Source organism: Mus musculus, chromosome 9 (assembly GCF_000001635.26).
Source record: "Mus musculus strain C57BL/6J chromosome 9, GRCm38.p6 C57BL/6J".
Lineage (NCBI taxonomy): Eukaryota > Metazoa > Chordata > Mammalia > Rodentia > Muridae > Mus > Mus musculus.
The window spans coordinates 64,245,443-64,263,813 of NC_000075.6; the positions used below are offsets into that span (position 1 = coordinate 64,245,443).

The following is an 18,371-nucleotide window of genomic DNA, read 5'->3' on the forward strand; positions in this document are numbered from 1 at the left end:
CCTCAAAGGCTGAGAATACAGCTCAGTGGTAAAGCTCTTGCTTAGTATGGTCAAGGCCCTGGATTCAATTTCTAGCAAAATAAGCACATAGCCTGTCTTTCTATTCCATATCCCCTTCTTGAAGGGCCTTCACGCTAACAGATGTAAGTATGCTCCTTACAAATCTTCTAGGACTGCCAAGACCATAGAATACAGTCCTAAGGCAGTTATTAAGTTCTTTCTGTTGTTGCTTTGTTTTTAATATTTTTGAACATTTTATTTGTTATTTGTATGTGTATGTGTATGTGTATGGTATTTTGCCTGAATGTAAGTCTGTGCATCAAATACATGCAGTACTCATGGAGGCCAGAAGATGTTGGATCTCTTGGGACTGAAGTTATAGACAGCTGTGAGCCACCATGTGGGTCCTCTGTAAAGGCAGTCATATGCTCTCAATTATTGAACTATCTCTTTAGCCCCTTATTTTTGAGGCAGGGTCTCACTATACATCCCAAGCAGGCCTAGAGCTTGCTATTAAGACCAAGCTGGCCTCAAATTCATTGTCATCTATCTGCCCGTCTCTGCCTCCATAGCACTGGGATTAAAAGCATGTGCCACCATAGCTTAATAATTAAGATTAAAACTGTCCAACCACCAAGTACCTAACAGCAGGTACCTACTATGTGCCAGATGCTGTTCTACAAGCTATGTAAGGACAAAGCAAAGGCCCAACCATGATAAAGTCTGGACTTTAGTGAGGGCAGAGGACAGACAGACATGTGCTATACAATATTAGTGGCCAGCCATGCAAACAAACAAACAAAAAGGCAAAATAAAGGGTTAGAGAATGGAGGGGAAAGTTCAAGTAGCAGTCACTCTAAGATGAAGATGTGCCTAACCTATAGCACAGAGGACTCTGAAGCCCAGAGTGAGGGAGACATTGGAAAAAAAAAACTAAAGATCTGACCAGATCAGGCCAGGTTGGTCAGGGTAAACCATTAACATCCCACTTTACAGATAAGGAAACTAAAGTGAAAATACAAGGGACTTGCCTGTCATCAAATAAAAAGTTAAGTCCTGGGAGATAACTGACCTTTAGCGCTTCAATTTCTACTCAGAACACAAGGTTTCTCCTCAAGGCTTCTCAAAAAGATTAAAAGTATTGTTTAAAGAAAATACAGAAAGGGCTGGAGAGATGGCTCAGTGGCTAAGAGCATAGACTGCTCTTCCAGAGGTCCTGAGTTCAATTCCCAGCAACCACATGGTGGCTCACATGGCTCACAACCATCTGTAATGGGATCCGATGTCCTCTTCTAGTGTGTCTGGTGTGTACTCAAATAAAACAAGATAAATCTCTAAAAAGAAAATACAGAGAGCCAGAAAAATGGATTATCAGGTAAGGGTACTTAGCACCAAGCACAGCAACCTGAGGTTATACCCTGGAGCCCACAGGGTAGAAGAGGAGACTCACAAAAACTGTCCCTTGACCCCCAACTTTGTGTTGTGGCATGCATACACACACACACACACACACACACACACGTTAGATATAAAAATGTATATACAATCACAGACAAATTTCAGAGCGTAGCCTGATGCAGAAATAAAGGTGACTACTGTTAAGGAAAGCCATTCCCTACAAGAACAGAAGCACTGACTTTAAACCTACAGAGATCAGAAGCCTGAGTCATGAGCCACATCTGTGTGGCTATTCGTGAGCCCATTTTAAATGTCTTAAGGGTAATCTTCTTTCAAATTTGTTTTCTAAGTTTTGTTTTTTCACTATTTTAAAACACCAGCAATGATTTTTCTCTAAAAACCTGCTGTAATAAACATCCTTACCTTTTTTACAATAGATGTCCACATTTTGTAAACACTTAAATAGTTCTCATTGGTTTTCTATACTTCTAAAAAGCTGACTCTTCCACATTCAACATCCACAGCTGCCTTGTGGAAACACAGGTTTCTCAGAATCTCAGCCCCTTCAGTAACTGCATGAAATATTGTGACCTGGCACATTTGGAATGGTTGCCTCCAGTCTGAGACTGCTCATCACAGTACTTCTGATACCTGCAGTTGTAAAGCTGGGTGCAATTACCAACCATGGGGACATGGATACTTGTATTGTGCCGTTTTGTTTTTGTTTTTATGAATAGTTTGTCTACTCATAACTGCCTTATCATAGAACTTATTTCTAGAGCTAGTTAATATTTGTAAAAGGATATGGTATTAATTGCTTATTTGATCATGTAAAGTGGTCTATGAAGTATTCCTGCACTTCTTATTTTTCTTCAAATTCCCATTTTAAATGTAAAACAGTAATAAATAAATTAAAATGTAATAGAAAATATATATAAAAAAATAAAGGTTGGATATGGTGGCATGAACTTTTAATGCCAACACCGAAGAGAGAAAAGCAGGCAGATCTCTTTGAGTTTAGGGCTAGCTGATCTATATTGTTAATTCCATAACAGCCAAAACTACACATTGAGTCCTTGTCTAAAAAAGGTTTATTACATTTATTAAACACATTATATAAATATATTAGAAATATTTTGTTTTGCTTTTTGTTTTATTTTATTTTGGACTTTTGAGGTAGGGTTACTCTGTGTAACGGCCCTAGCTGTCCTAGAACTCATTCTGTAGACTAGGCTGGCCTCTAATCACAGAAATCCACCTGCCTATGCCTCTCCACTGCTGTGATTAAAGACTCAAGCACACCTACTTACATTAGAAATCTTATTGCCAGTGGTGGCACAAGCCTTTTATCCCAGCACTTGGGAGGCAGAGGCAGGCAGATTTCTGAGTTTGAGGCCAGCCTGGTCTATAGAGTGAGTTCCAGGACAGCCAGGGCTATACAGAGAAACCCTGTCTCAAAAAAAAAAAAAAAACAACAACAAAAAAGGAAGTCTTATTGATTCTGGTTCTCTCAACAACTGTGTACCTAGGATGCTGCAGGTACTATTCTAGTTTCTGCTTACAGAGTGTTCAGTCAAGAAAAGAAGCCCAATGCTTAATGTTATGGCGTTGTGGTGGTTTGAATATGCTCGGCCCATAGGGAGTGGTACTGTTAGGAGGTGTGACCTTGTTGGAGGAAGTGTGTCACTGTGGGACTGGGCTTTGGAGGTCTCCTATGCTCAGGCTCTACCCACTGCAGAAGAGAGCTTCCTCCTAGCTGCCTGAGAATGCCAGTCTCTCCTGGTTGCCTTCTAATCAAGATGCAAACTCACAGGTCCTTCTCCAGCACCATGTCTGCCTGCAGGATGCCATGTTTCCTGTGCTATGATGATAATGAACTAAACCTCTAAAATTGTAAGCCAGCCCCAATTAAATGTTTGCCTTTATAAGAGTTGCCTTGGTCATGGTGTCTCTTCAAGCAATGGAATCCCTAACTAAGACAAGTGTAAAGGACTTTTCAATTCTTAGGTTTAAAAAATTAGGGCTGGTAAGATGGCTCAGTGGGTAAGAGCACCTGACTGCTCTTCCGAAGGTCCGGAGTTCAAATCCCAGCAACCACATGGTGGCTCACAACCATCCGTAACGAGATCTGACTCCCTCTTCTGGAGTGTCTGAAGACAGCTACAGTGTACTTACATATAACCAATAAATAAATCTTTAAAAAAAAAAATTATAAGCTGGGCATGGTGGCGCACGCCTTTAACCCCAGCACTCGGGAAGCAGAGGCAGGTGGATTTCTGAGTTCGAGGCCAGCCTGGTCTACAAAGTTGAGTTCCAGGACAGCCAGGGATACACAGAAAAACCCTATCTCGAAAAAACCAAAAAAAAAAAAAAAAAAAAGACTGGAACTGGATCTAAATGTATATGCAGGGCCCTTAGTTCAATCCCAGTTCTAAAACAAAACAAAACAAAAACAAAAATCACAATGGTAAGTACATCTCCTTAAAATATGAGGAGACATGAGGAAGGGACATACTTCTGGTCCTCTGTGGGAACAAAGGTGATAACTACATCTTCCCTATTGAGGAAAAGAAAAAGGAGAGAGAATAACTCCAAAGGAAACAGCATGTGCAAAGGGCAAGGAGGCGTGCTGCCCATCTCTGGAGGAAGTGAAAGAGGGCAGGAGAAAGAAGCTGCAGGAAGTGTGGTTAGAGAAGGGAGGGGTGGGGGCACAGGCAGGGATGGGGCACAGGCAGGAATGGGGCACAGGCAGGGATAGGGGCACAGGCAGGGATGGGGGCACAGGCAGGGATGGGGGCACAGGCAGGAATGGGGCACAGGCAGGGATGGGGGCACAGGCAGGGATGGGGACACAGGCAGGGATAGGGGCACAGGCAGGGATAGGGGCACAGGCAGGGATAGGGGCACAGGCAGGGATAGGGGCACAGGCAGGCAGCTTACTCAGAGTTCCCCACCCCAGCATGATGAGGTGGGACTTTATTATAACTGCAATGGAACCAGGAAAAACAAAAAACAACAAACGATGATGCAATCTTATTTCTAATTTATTTCATTATAATACTTAGGAGTCTGGCAATATACTCCATGTTTTAAGTAAGAAAGATACTTCTCCATTTTTCCTCCAGGACCCCTAAAACTTACATAAACTGCAGGGCCCATATTACTAGCTTCTTCCTTGAATGAGTAAGTGCTATGTTAACAGCAAGCACTCAAAGTATCAGGGGAAAAGCAACCTTGACAGTTTGACACCAAGAATTCCTCACTTATTGCTGGGTATTTTCTTCTTCCTCTTCCTTACCTCACATTTTCTCATGTTTGAATCAGCCATGGTGTATGCACAAAGATCAGAAGCACAGGGTTCTTTCTGTTGACAGCCCAAGATAGGAGAGGCTTTGCTTGAGAAACATGCCCCAGGGTAAGCTGTGAAGAGGAGTACAGCACTGTCCCCACTCTCCCCAATTAGTGCTAGGAAACAAGGGGGAACAGTCCCTGTTTGTCTCCAGCAGCCTACACAGAAATGTCTCCTATTGTCACCCAGCAATGAGTCATGGAGGTAGATGCAGATTGCACAGAAAACTAAGCTAAAGGGTTGTTTGTCCAGAGGCATCTTAACACACCCATCCACCATCAAAGGACATGACCTGTCAAGGTCTACCAGCCTCTCAACATCCAACCCAAACACCAGAGGTGGACTGTTCTGGAAGGTTCATTTAATCACAACTACTGTAAGTTAGTTCTATTATTAGGACTATTTGTTCTGTTAAAAATAAACAAATAAGCCAATGCCCAGAGACTTGTCCAGGCTCACAAAACTACAAGTAACAGAGCCAGGCTTCAAATCCAGAGTGATCCAGCACATAATCTCTGAAGCAAACCACTGTTAAGAACCTCACAATCCCATCCAAAATTTTCTGCCATCAACTCAGAGGTAGTTTCCTCTTATATTCCTGATTCTGTTTCTTTAAAAAAAAACAAAACAAAAACAAAAAACTAAAACAGTGGCAGTATTTGCCTTTAATCCCAGCACTTGGGAGGCAGAGGCAAGTTAGAGGTTAGCCTGGTCTATAAAGTGAGTCCCAGGACAACCATGGCTACTTAGTGAGCCCCTACCTCAAACAAACAAACAAAAATTTTAAAAATTTACTGTCTTTGTATGTGTGAGTGTGGGCATGCAGATTCCACAACATTTGTGTGGAGGTCAAAGGATAACTTTCAGGAGTTGATTCTCTACATCCAATGCAGGATTTGGGGACTGAAAGATAATCAGGTTTGCACAGCAAGCGCTTTTACAGAGCTATTCCTCTGGCACCCTAGTCAGTTCTTTACATGAAAGCTACCTTTCCTTTAAAGGAGTACAGTTACAACGTCAAAAAGAACAAGAGCATGACAACAGGTATCTATCTCCACTTGCAAAATCAAAGATCTGAAGGTAGATAGGGCCCTAACCTTTGACAAGAATCTAGAGTGAACAAAACTTATCCTAAGGGTTGGAAAGATGGCCCAGCAGTTTGAAAACTTAAGAGCCCTTACTGTTTCTGCAGGTGACAGGGGACTACAGTTCAGTTTCCAGCACTCATGGCTCACAACTAGCTCCAACGAATCCAGGGAATCTTGATAGCTCTGGCCTCCAAGGGCACCTCACTCATGTGCACATACCCATGCAGACAAACATACACATGTATCATTAAAAATAATATAATTTACACCCAACCATTGGACTGAAGTCGGGAACCCTTATGGTTGAATTAGGCAAAAAATTAAAGAAGCTGAAGGGGAGAGCAACCCCATAGGAAGACCTGCAGTCTCAACTAACCCAGACCCCAGGGAGCACCCGAACACCGAGCCACCAACCAGGAGCATACACCGGCTGGTCCGAGGTCCCTGGCACATATATAACAGAGAACTGCCTGGTCTGGTCTCAGGAGGAGAGAATGAGCTTAATCCTGGAAAGAGACTTAAGGTTCCAGGGAAGGGGGGGCACTCTCAGAGGCGAGGAGGAGGAATGTGATGAGGAACTGTGGGAGGGGAGACTGAAGGGGGCAACAACTGGAATGTAAATAAATAAAATAATAAAAAAATTTAAAAATAATATGATTAAAAAAAAAAAAAAAGCTTGTGCTAATTCTATGCCAGTCTGGGTTACACATATAGACCCTACCCATCCCACTCCATTGTCTCACAAAAATATTTGTCCTGAAAAGAGTTGCTGAAGAATACCTTACCTTGAAAGAGGGGAGGGGGACTTGCAGTCTGTTTTACAGGGGGTAAACTGCTGTACATACACACTGAACAAATGCTAATTATGCTGCTCAAAGACATATGTTACAAATCCAACGTCAAGGGCAATGTCAAGGACCTAAAGAAAAGATGTGTTTGAAGCAAGTCTTAATAATCTGGCTATGCTCACACAAATCCACCACTACCAGCCCTGCCATTGATACTACTGCAGGTATCAATGACAGTAACCATACCAACAGGTCCTGAGTTATTAAAATCTAGGGAAAGGAGGGAGGGGGGTTACAATAATCTCCAAAGGACAGAATGCCTGAAGCTACTTTCATTTTATCAGATACCTCTCAAGTCTCCTGACCTCAGGGAAAGATGAAGAAGAAACCCAACAGGTGGGCTCAGAAACCCACCTTATGAAATAAACTCTTATCTGTCTGTAAGCAACACTGGCCCCTGCAGATACCGAGCAACCTTTGGCTTTGTTTCCCTGGTCATCGTTCTTATGCCTCAAGTCAATTTCCGGCTCCCGGTCAACTAAGCAAAGCTGGGAGAATAACCGGTGAGGGGATGAACTGTTGCATGAACGGACAGATGAAGAGAGACTCCTCCCTCGAGCAAGGTACTTCTCAAGAAAAAGGCCACGGATGAGGGAGTCCCCAAAGTGAACCAGGGAAAAGCCATGGGGAAATCTGTGAACACACGCCCCCGCTGGCCAGGCGATCAACCGGCCACAAGGCCCCACAGGTGTCAGGCACCAAAAGTAAATGGGGCTCACCCATCCCAAGTCCACACTCAGACCCCGAGGAGGTCTCAAAGGTTAATGAGAAGCGACCTGAATTTGCTCTGCGTCTTGTTACAGGCCAGAATCCCAGAGTATGCCCTTTAGGCAATAGCTAGGGGGGGACGCATTAGGTTTCGTTTTCTTGGGCGAAGATTGATGTCGGTGGCCAGGGACGACAGACACTGTTGGGAAAGAGGGGGATCGGGACTTGTAGGGTGCACGGTCGATGTGAGTCAGGCACCCAATCAGTGCTTAGTCACTGATAGCCCGGCGGCCGGAGTTCCTCGCCCCCCGCCAGCCGGGCCGTACGTGACGAAGCCTCGCCTGGCGGTGGCGGCCTCCCGGCCACTCCCGGTACTCACTCGGCCGAGCTGGTCCCGTTAACCGCCGAGCCATCGGGGGCCGGGTTCAGCTGGATGGGCGTCGGCTTCTTCTTGGGCATCTTGCAGCCGGGAAAGAGCCTGCAACTCAGCAGGGAGCGCGCGGCCGCTTCTCGCTTCCTCCCTCGGCTCTGCCCAGAGTCGGGGCGGCTCGATCAACGCCGCGCTCCTGGGACCCTCCGCCCAACCCACGCGGAGAACCAGCTGCGCGCGCTCGCCGGCCGGGAACTCTCGCCTCAGCACACCGGTTCCTCGGGCTCGGACGGCTCCCTGCGCACTACCCACAGCTCAGCTACAGCCCCAGCTTGGAGAAAGTGCGGCCACCGCTGCTCCGGCGCTCCGAGACGCCGCGCACAGACGTCCCAGTGAGGGACTGGAGGGTGAGGGAGGGGCGGGGAAACGAGCAGGCCCCGCCCCCACGGGGGCTGCAGCGCTTCCCTCACGCCCGCCTGACTCCGCCCCCGTCGCTTCGCCGACAGCCAATGGGGACTAGCCTCAGAGGCAGATGACGCGGAAATACGTCACGGGAGGCGCGGCGCATTGGCTTGGGGCGGAGTTAAAGGGAGGCTTTCCGGGCGCCCTCTGCTGACCAGCGGTATCCAGGTGGCTGCTGTACGAGGTTCTTGCACGCAGGTCATCTTGCCTTTGAGTGGGGCTGCTTGGCCTATTTATCTCAACTCTTCTCCTCCCTTGGGCTGGGTCATTTTGACCCAGACAAAAGTACAAAATAAATAAGAAAAGGACCCCTTTTCGTGTCCTGAGGCCAAGCGGAATTGAGTAAGAGCAAACTAAATTGAACAAAAGCCAGGAGTGCACATTTTTAATTCCAGTACAAGAGGCAGAGGCAGGCTGATGTGTACGCATTCGAAGCCAGCTTGGTCTACACAGCCAGGGATACATTGTGAGACCCAGTCTCAAAATAAAAGAAAACTTGTCAAGAGACTCCTTAAACTAAACTGACATGATTTTTCTATTTTAATTCTACTAAAATGGAGGTACACAGCTGAGAACTCCGTGCTGCAGAGGTGGTAAATTAGTGAAGCCTATTTTGAGAGCAGATTGAAGTCTAATTAATGGGGTCAGCCGACCTAAATGTATCCAATCTCATATCCTCTTTTTCGTTTTCTAAGCCTTTTGGCAAAGTCAAGTTTGGAGTAGCCTGGACAGCTAGCGCAGAAGTTGAGGGTGTTTCTTGCTTTAACAGGACTCTAGTTGGGTTCCCTGCATTCGTGTTTGGGCAGCTCACAACCACCTGTAACTTCCAGCTGTAGTGGATACCATGCCTCTGGCCTCTGAGGGTACATGTACTCTTGTGTACATACCCAAACACACACAAACATCATTAAAAATAAAGTCAGGCACACACTTTTAATCCCAGCACTCGGTAGGCAGAAACAGGTGGAAATCCCTAGTTGGAGACTAACCTGGTCTACAGAGTGAGTTCCAAGACAGCCAGGACTACACAGAGAAACCCTGTCGTGAAAAACTAAAATGGCTGATGAGATGGCTCAGTGGGTAAGAGCACCCGACTGCTCTTCCAAAGGTCCTGAGTTCAAATCCCAGCAACCACATGGTGGCTCATAACCATCTGTAACGAGATCTGACTCCCTCTTCTGGAGTATCTGAAGACAGCTACAGTGTACTTACATATAATAAATGAATAATCTTAAAAAAAAGAAAAATTAAAATGATGATAATAATAAATCAGATAAATCTTTTTTTTTTAATCACCAGGACATAAATAGGTATTGAGGGGCATGCACTGACCAAACGGAGGCAGGAGGATCAGAAGGCTACCTAGCAAGTTCCTCCTCTACCTAGCAAGTTTCAGACCTAACCTGGGCCACATGAGACACTGTCTATCTTGCCCACCCCTTAAAGACTCTAGGTTTAGTCTACCAACTTCCCATTTAGTCTATCAGCATCAAGATAAACAAATATTGTTTTATCCTGTCTTTCTGTGATGGTTGTTGGAGCATAAGATGTGAATTTATCAAATAGCTCAATAGTTCATATTCAGAAAAAAAATGCAGTTTCAGGGGCTGGAGACATGGCTCAGTGATTAAGAGGACATGTTGCTCTTGCTGAGAGCCCAGGCTCATATCCAGCACCTGCATGATGGTTCCCAATTATCCACCACTCCAGTTCCAGGAGAGCCTGCATTCTCTGCTGACCCCCAAGGGCACCAGGCACACACATGGTGCACATATGTACATGCAGGCAAAACACAAATACATATAAAACAAAAATAAATTTCTGAAAATACACATTCCAGCTTCCTCTTTTGAAACCACTCAGACTTAAAGACACTAGGTATAAGGAACAGATAAGCATCTGCCCCGGGTGTTCCAGAGCCAGGTGTTACAGGAAACTCGAAGGTAAGGAGGCTGTTGAAAGCTGAGGCAAGAGACTTAACTTCCAGGCAGGGAGGAAGCCCGAAGGGGTATTTCTCATTGCCAAATACCTCCACCTCCAGATAGCAAGACATCCAGGTGGGGAAGGCCTAGCATTTTAGATGAAAGGTTGTTTATCTACAACATGGTTGGTCACATAACTAGGATGTTAAATATAACTGCATTACTCTCCTCTTAGCTGTAACAAAACGCCAACAAGAGGCACTTAAAGAAGGAAAGGATTATATTGGCTCATATCCATCATGGTAGGGAACCATGGTGGCCGGCACATAAGGCCACTGGTCCCAGCATCCAAAGTCAGGAAGCAAGAGAGATGGAAATAGTTTCCAGCCCTTGTTCTTCTTTTCAATTAGTTATGGATCCCAGCCCATGAAACAGTGTCACCTGTATTTAGTGTGGGTTTTCCCAATTGAATTAACCCTAGCTAGAGACTCCCTCATAGTCACACCCAGAGGCTTGTCCCCTAGACAACCCAAGGTCTTGTTAAATCAATCATATGAACCATGCCAACCACGTATACTGGTGACTCACTGTGAGAGAATGAAGACACAAATGTAATATGTAAGAAAATGTCTGTTCTAATGGAATGTGTCTATCAGTAAATTTAGCTTTTCTTTCTTTTTTAAATAAACCTTGTATCTGAAAGTTAAGACATATTATGAGGTAGATATAAATAGCAAAATGGTTACCATAGTTGAGAAAATTAATGCATTTATCTTTTCACAGAGTATGACAATAGCAGCTAAAATCTACTTACTCAGCAAAAACTCCACATCCAATTTTATCAATTTAGTCCCCATAGTAGATACTAGAGATCTACACTTAGCTGGATATGGTAGCCGACATCTGTAACCCCAACATTAAAGAGGGTGGAACCCGGGCTAAAGAAATGGCTCAGTGATTAAGAGCACTGACTCTTCTTCCTGAGGTTCGATTCCCAGCAACCACATGGTGGTTCACAACCATCTGCAATGGGATCCAATGCCCTCTTCTGGTGTGTCTGAAGACTGCTACACTGTACTCATATACATAAAATAAATAAAATCTTTAAAAAAAAAAAAGAGGGAGGTACCCACAAACTCAAAGGCAACAAAGAATATGTTCAGATTCTATATCAAAGAAACAAAGTCCAGACTTGGTCATCTCTCCTATGTGTTTCTTTGTATCCTTTGACCAACACCTCTCTGTTTCCTCCCTCTACCTGTTCTCAACATCCACGCCTTAATATAAATAGTTGCATATGTACATAGAAGTCATTATGTTCTTCATATGGGGCATATGCCGTTTTTTAGTGATGAAGAGTGTACTGCTCAGTTTAGTAACCTATGTCCTTAATCTCAGCATCAGAGAGGAAGCAGCAAACAGATCTCTGTGAGTTTGGCGCCAGCCACATTTAGTCTACTTATTGAGTTCCAGAGCAGTCAGATCAACACAGGGACATCTTGCCTCCAGCATTTTTTTTTTTTTTAATCCGCCTGCCTCTGCCTCCGGAGTGCTGGGATTAAAGGCGTGTGCCACCACGCCTGGCTGCATTTTTTTTTTTTTTGACTTGAAATCAACTTTGTGAATATGTGTGTCTGCATGCCAGTGTGAAGACCAGAGTCACCTCACTGTGCTCCTCAGGTACTGCCGCCATGTGCTTTGAGGCTGGCTAGAGAGAACCAGGGACCCACCTGCCTCACCCTCCCGAGCACTACCATAACCGACTTTTTGTTTATATTATTTTTCTTTGTGCTTGTGGATGCATGTGCACATGCTGTATGTGTGCTATGTAGGGAGGGGATGAGATACACAGGTGTGCATGTGTGGAAGACAGAGGAAACCCTCGATGTCATTCCTCGGATGTCTACCATGGTTTTTTGTTATATTTTTTTATTTTTACTTTTTTACTTTTTTTTTTTTTCTGGTTTGATTTGGTCTGGTTTGGTTTGCTGAGACATGTCTCTCACTGAAACCTGGACCTTGGCAATTAGGCTAGGCTGGCTTGTGGGGAGACTCCAGATATATTCCTGTTTCCATTTTCCCAGTGTTGAGATTACAATGCATTCCATCATGCTTGCTGGGTTTTTTTTTTTTTAAGTTTTTTCATAGAATATATTCTGATCACAGTTTCCCCTCTCATCTCCTCCTAGATCCCCATCCCCTTCCCTTCTAATTCCATGATTTCTTTCTCTCTCTTTAGAAAATAAACAGGAGGGCTGGAGAGATGGCTCAGCAGTTAAGGACACTGACTACTCTTCTGAAGGTCCTGAGTTCAAATTCCAGCAACCACATGGTGGCTCACAACCATCCATAATGAGATCTGATGACCTCTTATGGTGTGTCTGAAGACAGCTACAGTGTACTCATAAAATAAATCTTTAAAAAAAAAAAAGAAAGAAAGAAAGAAAAGAAAAAGAAAATAAACATGAAAAAAAAGAAAGAAAGAAAACCAAATAATGAAGAAAAAAGCAAGAGAAACACATACACGTGCAGACATACACACACATAAAAACACACATTCAGATCATCATATACAAGTAAGAGAACAATAAGGTTAAAAAAACTAAACAACAACAAAACAAAGCAAAAAAACAAAAAAAGAACCAAAAATACAGTTGACTTTGTTCTACATTAGCCATCTACAGCTGGACCTGGGGCCTTCCCCTTAGGTGTGGCTTGTATGCCAGTGAGACCCCTTTGCAGGCAGATGTCATTTGGAGCTAGCTTCTTGGTTAAGAGAGAGAGCTCAGGCCCACCTCTCCCTCTCAGCACTGGGAGCCCATCCTGCTTGCACCTGTGAGGAGGCCCGGCCGCGCTGCCTCTGAGTTTGTGTGTGTGTGTCAGTCCTGTTGTGTACAGAAGACACTGTTTCCCTGGAGTCCTCTGTCCCTCTAGCTTTTACACTCTTCCCACGTCCTCTCCTGAAGTACCGTGAGCCTTGAGGGGAGGGATGTGATGAAGACATCCCTCCTGAGTGTTCCAAGGGCTCTCGCTCTCCGCACTGTCTAGTTGTGGGTCTCTGTATTAGTTCCCATCTACCGCAGGAGGAGCCTCTCTGCGAGGCTGAGTGGGACGGTCACCTATAGGTACAGCTGAATGTTGTTAGGATTCATTATTGCTAAGTTCCTTCAGCAGATCAATAGTACTTCTACTATTAGTATTAGAGTAGATAGTACCTCTAGGTCCATGACCTATCTGCTCTCAAGTGCTTGGCCACGAAGCTGTGTCGGGCCTGGCTTTTTTTTTTTTTTTTTTTTTTCACCGAGCTCCGCCTGCCTCTGCTTCTGGAGTGCTGGGATTAAAGGCGTGTGCCACCACTGCCCGGCATGCCTGGCATTTTAAAATGTGTTTTCTGGGTATCAAACTCAGGCCCTCATGCTTTTGAGGCAGACACCTTACCTACTGAGCTGTGTCCCCAGCCACATACTTTTTTGGAGGGAGGGGTGGCAGGGAGGGCAGGAAGGGTAGGAGATAGGATTTCACTTTGTACCCCTGGCTGGCCTGGAACTCACAGATATCTAATGGTGTCTGTCTCCTGAGTGCTGAAGTTAAAGGTGTGCACTACCACTGCCCAGCTTCCAGGAAGAGGCAGACAGATTTCTGAGCTCGAGGACAGCAGGGGTCTACAGAGTGAATGGGATAGCCTGGACTACACAGAGAAAACCCTGTTTTGGAAAAACAAAAATAGGGGGGAAAAAGGGAGAGTGAAAGGAAAAAAGACAGAAAGAAAGGAAGGAAGGAAGGAAGGAAGGAAGGAAGGAAGGAAGGAAGGGTACTGCCACAGCCACATCTGGTCCCTCCCATATAAATGTGTTTGTGCATGTGTGTGTGTGTGTGTGTGTGTGTTTGTGCATGTGTGTGTGTGTGTGTGTGTGTGTGTGTGTTTGTGCATGTGTGCGAGCCTGTAGAAGCAGACTATGAAAATAGCGCTGATAAAGTTTTATCAAGGAGAGGAGCCAGAGTTAATCCCCCCCCACCCCCGCTCTGTTTCTTTTGAGAGAGGGTTCCTTTCTGTAGCCCTTGATGTCCTGGAACTCTGTAGACCAGGCTGGCCTCAAACTCACAGAGATCCTGAGTGCCGGCTTTAAAGGTATGAACCACCACTGCCTGGCTCCATATACCTTTTTAAAAACTATTTTTATTTTTATGTATATGAGTATTTTTGTCTTTGTATGTCTATCAAACAAAGGTTCTCTGGAAGGGCAGACTTCTTAACCATTGAGCCATCTCTCTAGTCCCAGGTCCATATGATTTTTTTTTTTACACTTTAATTTACACATATGGGTGCTTCGCCAACACACATGCCTGTGTTCCTGGTTCAGGAGGATGTGTGGGGTTCCAGGAAATGGAGTTACAGGTGTTTGTGAGCTGTGTGTTGAGAGTTTGTCAGTGCTGAGAACTGGGTCCCCTGGTAGGGCAACCAGTGCTCTTAGCCACAAGCCAGCTCTCCAGCCCACTTGAAGGAGTTGCATAAGTATTGTAACATTGAGTGCTAGTGTGAATATAAGTAGTTATTGTAGTGGTAAGATGAGAAAGTCTCACATGCGTCATCCCCTGTGTACACAGTGTTATTAAATCACAGACGTAGCTGGACATTCGGTTGCCTACCTTTAATCTCAGCACTTAGGAGACATAGTTCCAGGCTAGCTGGGGCGACATGGGAAGACTATTGAAAATAAAAATAAATAAATAAATAAAAGGAAAGGAAAAATCTCCAATATGAGGATTAAAGAAACACAAGAGCCGGGCGGTGGTGGTGCATGCCTTTAATCCCAGCACTTGGGAGGCAAAGGCAGGTGGATTTCTGAGTTCGAGGCCAGCCTGGTCTACAGAGTGAGTTCCAGGACACCAAGGGCTACACAGAGAAACACTGTCTCGAAAAACGAAAGAAAGAAAGAAAGAAAGAAAGAAAGAAAGAAAGGAAGGAAGGAAGGAAAGAAAGAAAAGAAAAGAAAGAAAAAAGAAAAGAAAAGAAAAGAAAAGAAAAGAAAAGAAAAACAAATGCAAGGAAACCACTGTGAACATGTATCATGACCTGAGGAATGCCTTTAATTCAGACATCTATTCCTGAGGTTCAATGTCAAAACCAGTAATATGTTCGAAGTATGTTAAACATTCGCATGAAAATAGCCTTATGTAATGCTGTATGGTAAAATTGTACAAAGAATACAACTGTGGGAGAGTGGTACCTGGTAGCACCTCCATGTCTGCCTTTCAACAACACTTACAGTCCCTGGACCTAGATAGTTCACCTATAACATGAGCATTATGCTACTACAGCAGATTGAGTGTCCTAAATGAAACCATGAAGAAATAGTGTCTAACACGCAGGAGCTACATAAATAGTGGTGTGGGTGGGTTTCTTCATGTAAACATCTGCTGGAAGAAGAATCATTTATAGAGGCTCTCTGGGAAACAATTTGGTTTCAAAAATATTTGCACAATTTGACTCAGTAATCTCTTTGCGGGGGAATTATGAAACCATGTGGAAGAATGGTCTACAAATAGCTTAAATAGCTAAAATCTGAAACCACCTAGATATGAGCAGAAGAGAAGTGACTGTGTCCTCTGCAGCATAGCCATATGATGAAATAGCAGGCAAGAAGGCTTCCTTGTCCAGGAATTTCACCCAGTAACAACTAATAAATTGGGCTGGAGAGATGGCTCAGCGGTTTAGAGTACTGACTGCTCTTCCAGAGATCCTGAGTTCAATTCTCAGCAATCACATGGTGGCTCACAACTATCTGTAATGAGATCTGATGCCCGCTGCTGGTGTGTCTGAAGAGAACAACAGCGTACTCACATACATAAAATAAATAAATCTTAAAAAAAAATAAATTTTAGAAATGTAAGCCAATGATCTTAGGGAAAAGGGTTATTTTATTTATTTATTTATTTATTTATTTATTTCTTCATTTCCTTCTCTCCCCCTTCCATTATTTATAATCCCCCACAAAAGATTCATCTACCCAAGTTAATGTCTGGGCTGAGATGTGACTCAGTGGTACAGAGCTTGTGTTTGTGAAGCCCTGGTTTGAGTCCCAGCATCATAGAAAAACAAAACAACACACAATGACAACAAACTACTGTTAACGATAGGGAACACCGTAGTTGCCGGCTCTTACGTGAATTTGATGGGGCGGGCTAGAATTGGTGATTGATGTGAGTGGTGCCACCTCTGGATGAGCAGTCCTGGACAGTGTAAGAAAACAGGGTGAGCAAGCCATAAGGAGCAAGCAAGTGAGCAGGCAAGCATGCCTCTATGGCCTCTGTTTCAGGTTCTACCTCCAGATTCCTGCCTTGACTTCCCCGAATGATGAACTGTGATGTGGAAGTGTAAGCAAAATAACGCTTTTTCCCAAATGGCATGTTGGCCATGGTGCTTCATCACAGCAATAGAAGCACTAATAAGCCAAACTCTTAGGGCTCCCTCCCACCAAGGCTAGGCAAATTCATTTATTCAGCTCATTTGGCAGTCTGCCTGACAGCATTGGTAAGACTAAACTTGCACATCTCCCCTGTCACACAGCTATTCTGTTTGATGCATTGTAGACCTATAGAAATCAATGTTTATGTTCAAGCCACCATGTTCAAGCACGCTCATATAGCTTTGGAGAACCAGCCCAAATTATGCCCACCAACGGGGAGCAGGTAAATAGCATATTCATTTATATACATTCATACAGTGGGACATTGTGAAAACTGACCAGAACTCCTACAAAAAAATATAAACTAACCACGAACTTCCATATATATATATATATATATATATATATATATATATATATATATATATATAGTGGAGAGATGATTCATTGGATGAGAGCACTTGCTGCTCAAGCCATGGAATTCCCAGAACCCACATAGAAACCAGGCGTGGCCCCAGTGCTATCTGGGGAGCTACCAACCTAGCTCCAGGCTCAGTGACAGACTCTGGCTCAGGGGTTAAGGTGGTGGGTGATAGTACAGGCTATTCAGAATCTTCCTCTGGTGTCCTTGTACACAGGGCTGCACATCTGCACACACATGTATTCACATGTCACATACACATACACACTAACCTTAGTCAATTAAGCATTTTTACATTTCTGTGCATGTGTGTACATATATGTGCAGGGCTGTGTATATATGCTTGGGTATGCATGTGCGGTGGAAGACTCACGGAGGTCAGTGGACCACCTTCAGGAATCAGTCCTGCCCTTCTACCATGTAGGTTCTAGGGACTGAAGTTAAGTTGTCAGCCTGGCAGCAAGCACATTTACCTCAGCAGTTCTCTAAATTTTTGTAACATCTAATTTTTTAATTGAATCTTTGGGAATTTCACATGAGGAACACCAATGCCATTTATCTCCAAGTCCTTCTACATCTGCCCTCCTCCCTTGCAGCTTCCACCCCAAAAGAAAACTAAAAAATAGAAATAAAAATTAGAAAACAAAAACAAACATAAAAACAAAAAAATCAGAAGCAAACAAACAGCAAAAACCTTCTCTCTGACCTCTCTGTGCACCAACCTGCTCCTCTATAAACTGCAGCCTTCGGTGCGGGTACCACTCAGCTCACCTCGGTCCCTTGTTCCTCCATCTTTCCCACCTCACAGTCACGTGTTAGGTTATCATAGCGGCAATGGATGTTGCAGTGTGTTGTCACACAGTGCACCCTCTGCTCAAACAGCTTTACCTGCAAATATTCACTGCAGTGAGCCACTGGGCTGGTTCGAGGCCTCCGGCTTCTGTTACAGCATCTATACAGGACTCTAACTGAGACTCTCAGACGGGCATCCCACTGTTGCTGCTGGGGATGCACAGGACCGGCTCCTTGACAAATTCCAGCAGCTCACAGATGGGGAAGATTTCAGGATGGGCCAACTCAAAGCCCTGGATCTGGGCCTGGGTAGGCCCCCGAGTTGCTCCCCCTTCCAGCTTCCATGCCTACACCATCTGGGTTCTCCACACCCATGCCTGCACGCCCCCTAAATTTAAAAAAAAAAAAAATATATATATATATATATTTTCACTAGTCTTTAAATTATGTTTATGTGTTGTTGTCTACATGTTGATTATATGTAGTTGAATACAGGTGCCCACAGAGGCCAGAGATGTCAGGGCTCTCTGGAGCTGGAATTACAAGTGACTTGTGAGCTACCTGATGTGTGGGTGATAGGAAACAGATCCAAGTCTTTGGAAGAGC

At 44.3% G+C, this 18,371-nt stretch overlaps 1 protein-coding gene across 1 annotated transcript in view; it reads right to left on the minus strand.

Annotated features, from left to right (window-relative positions):
- Map2k1 (mitogen-activated protein kinase kinase 1) overlaps positions 1–8,163 on the minus strand; it is a 67,837-nt gene extending 59,674 nt beyond the window's left edge. The window contains exon 1 of the mRNA NM_008927.4: positions 7,771–8,163. Coding sequence (NP_032953.1) covers positions 7,771–7,850 — 80 coding nt within the window. The 5' untranslated portion in view covers positions 7,851–8,163. The remainder of the gene's footprint in view (positions 1–7,770) is intronic.
- Positions 8,164–18,371: the final 10,208 nt, after the last annotated feature.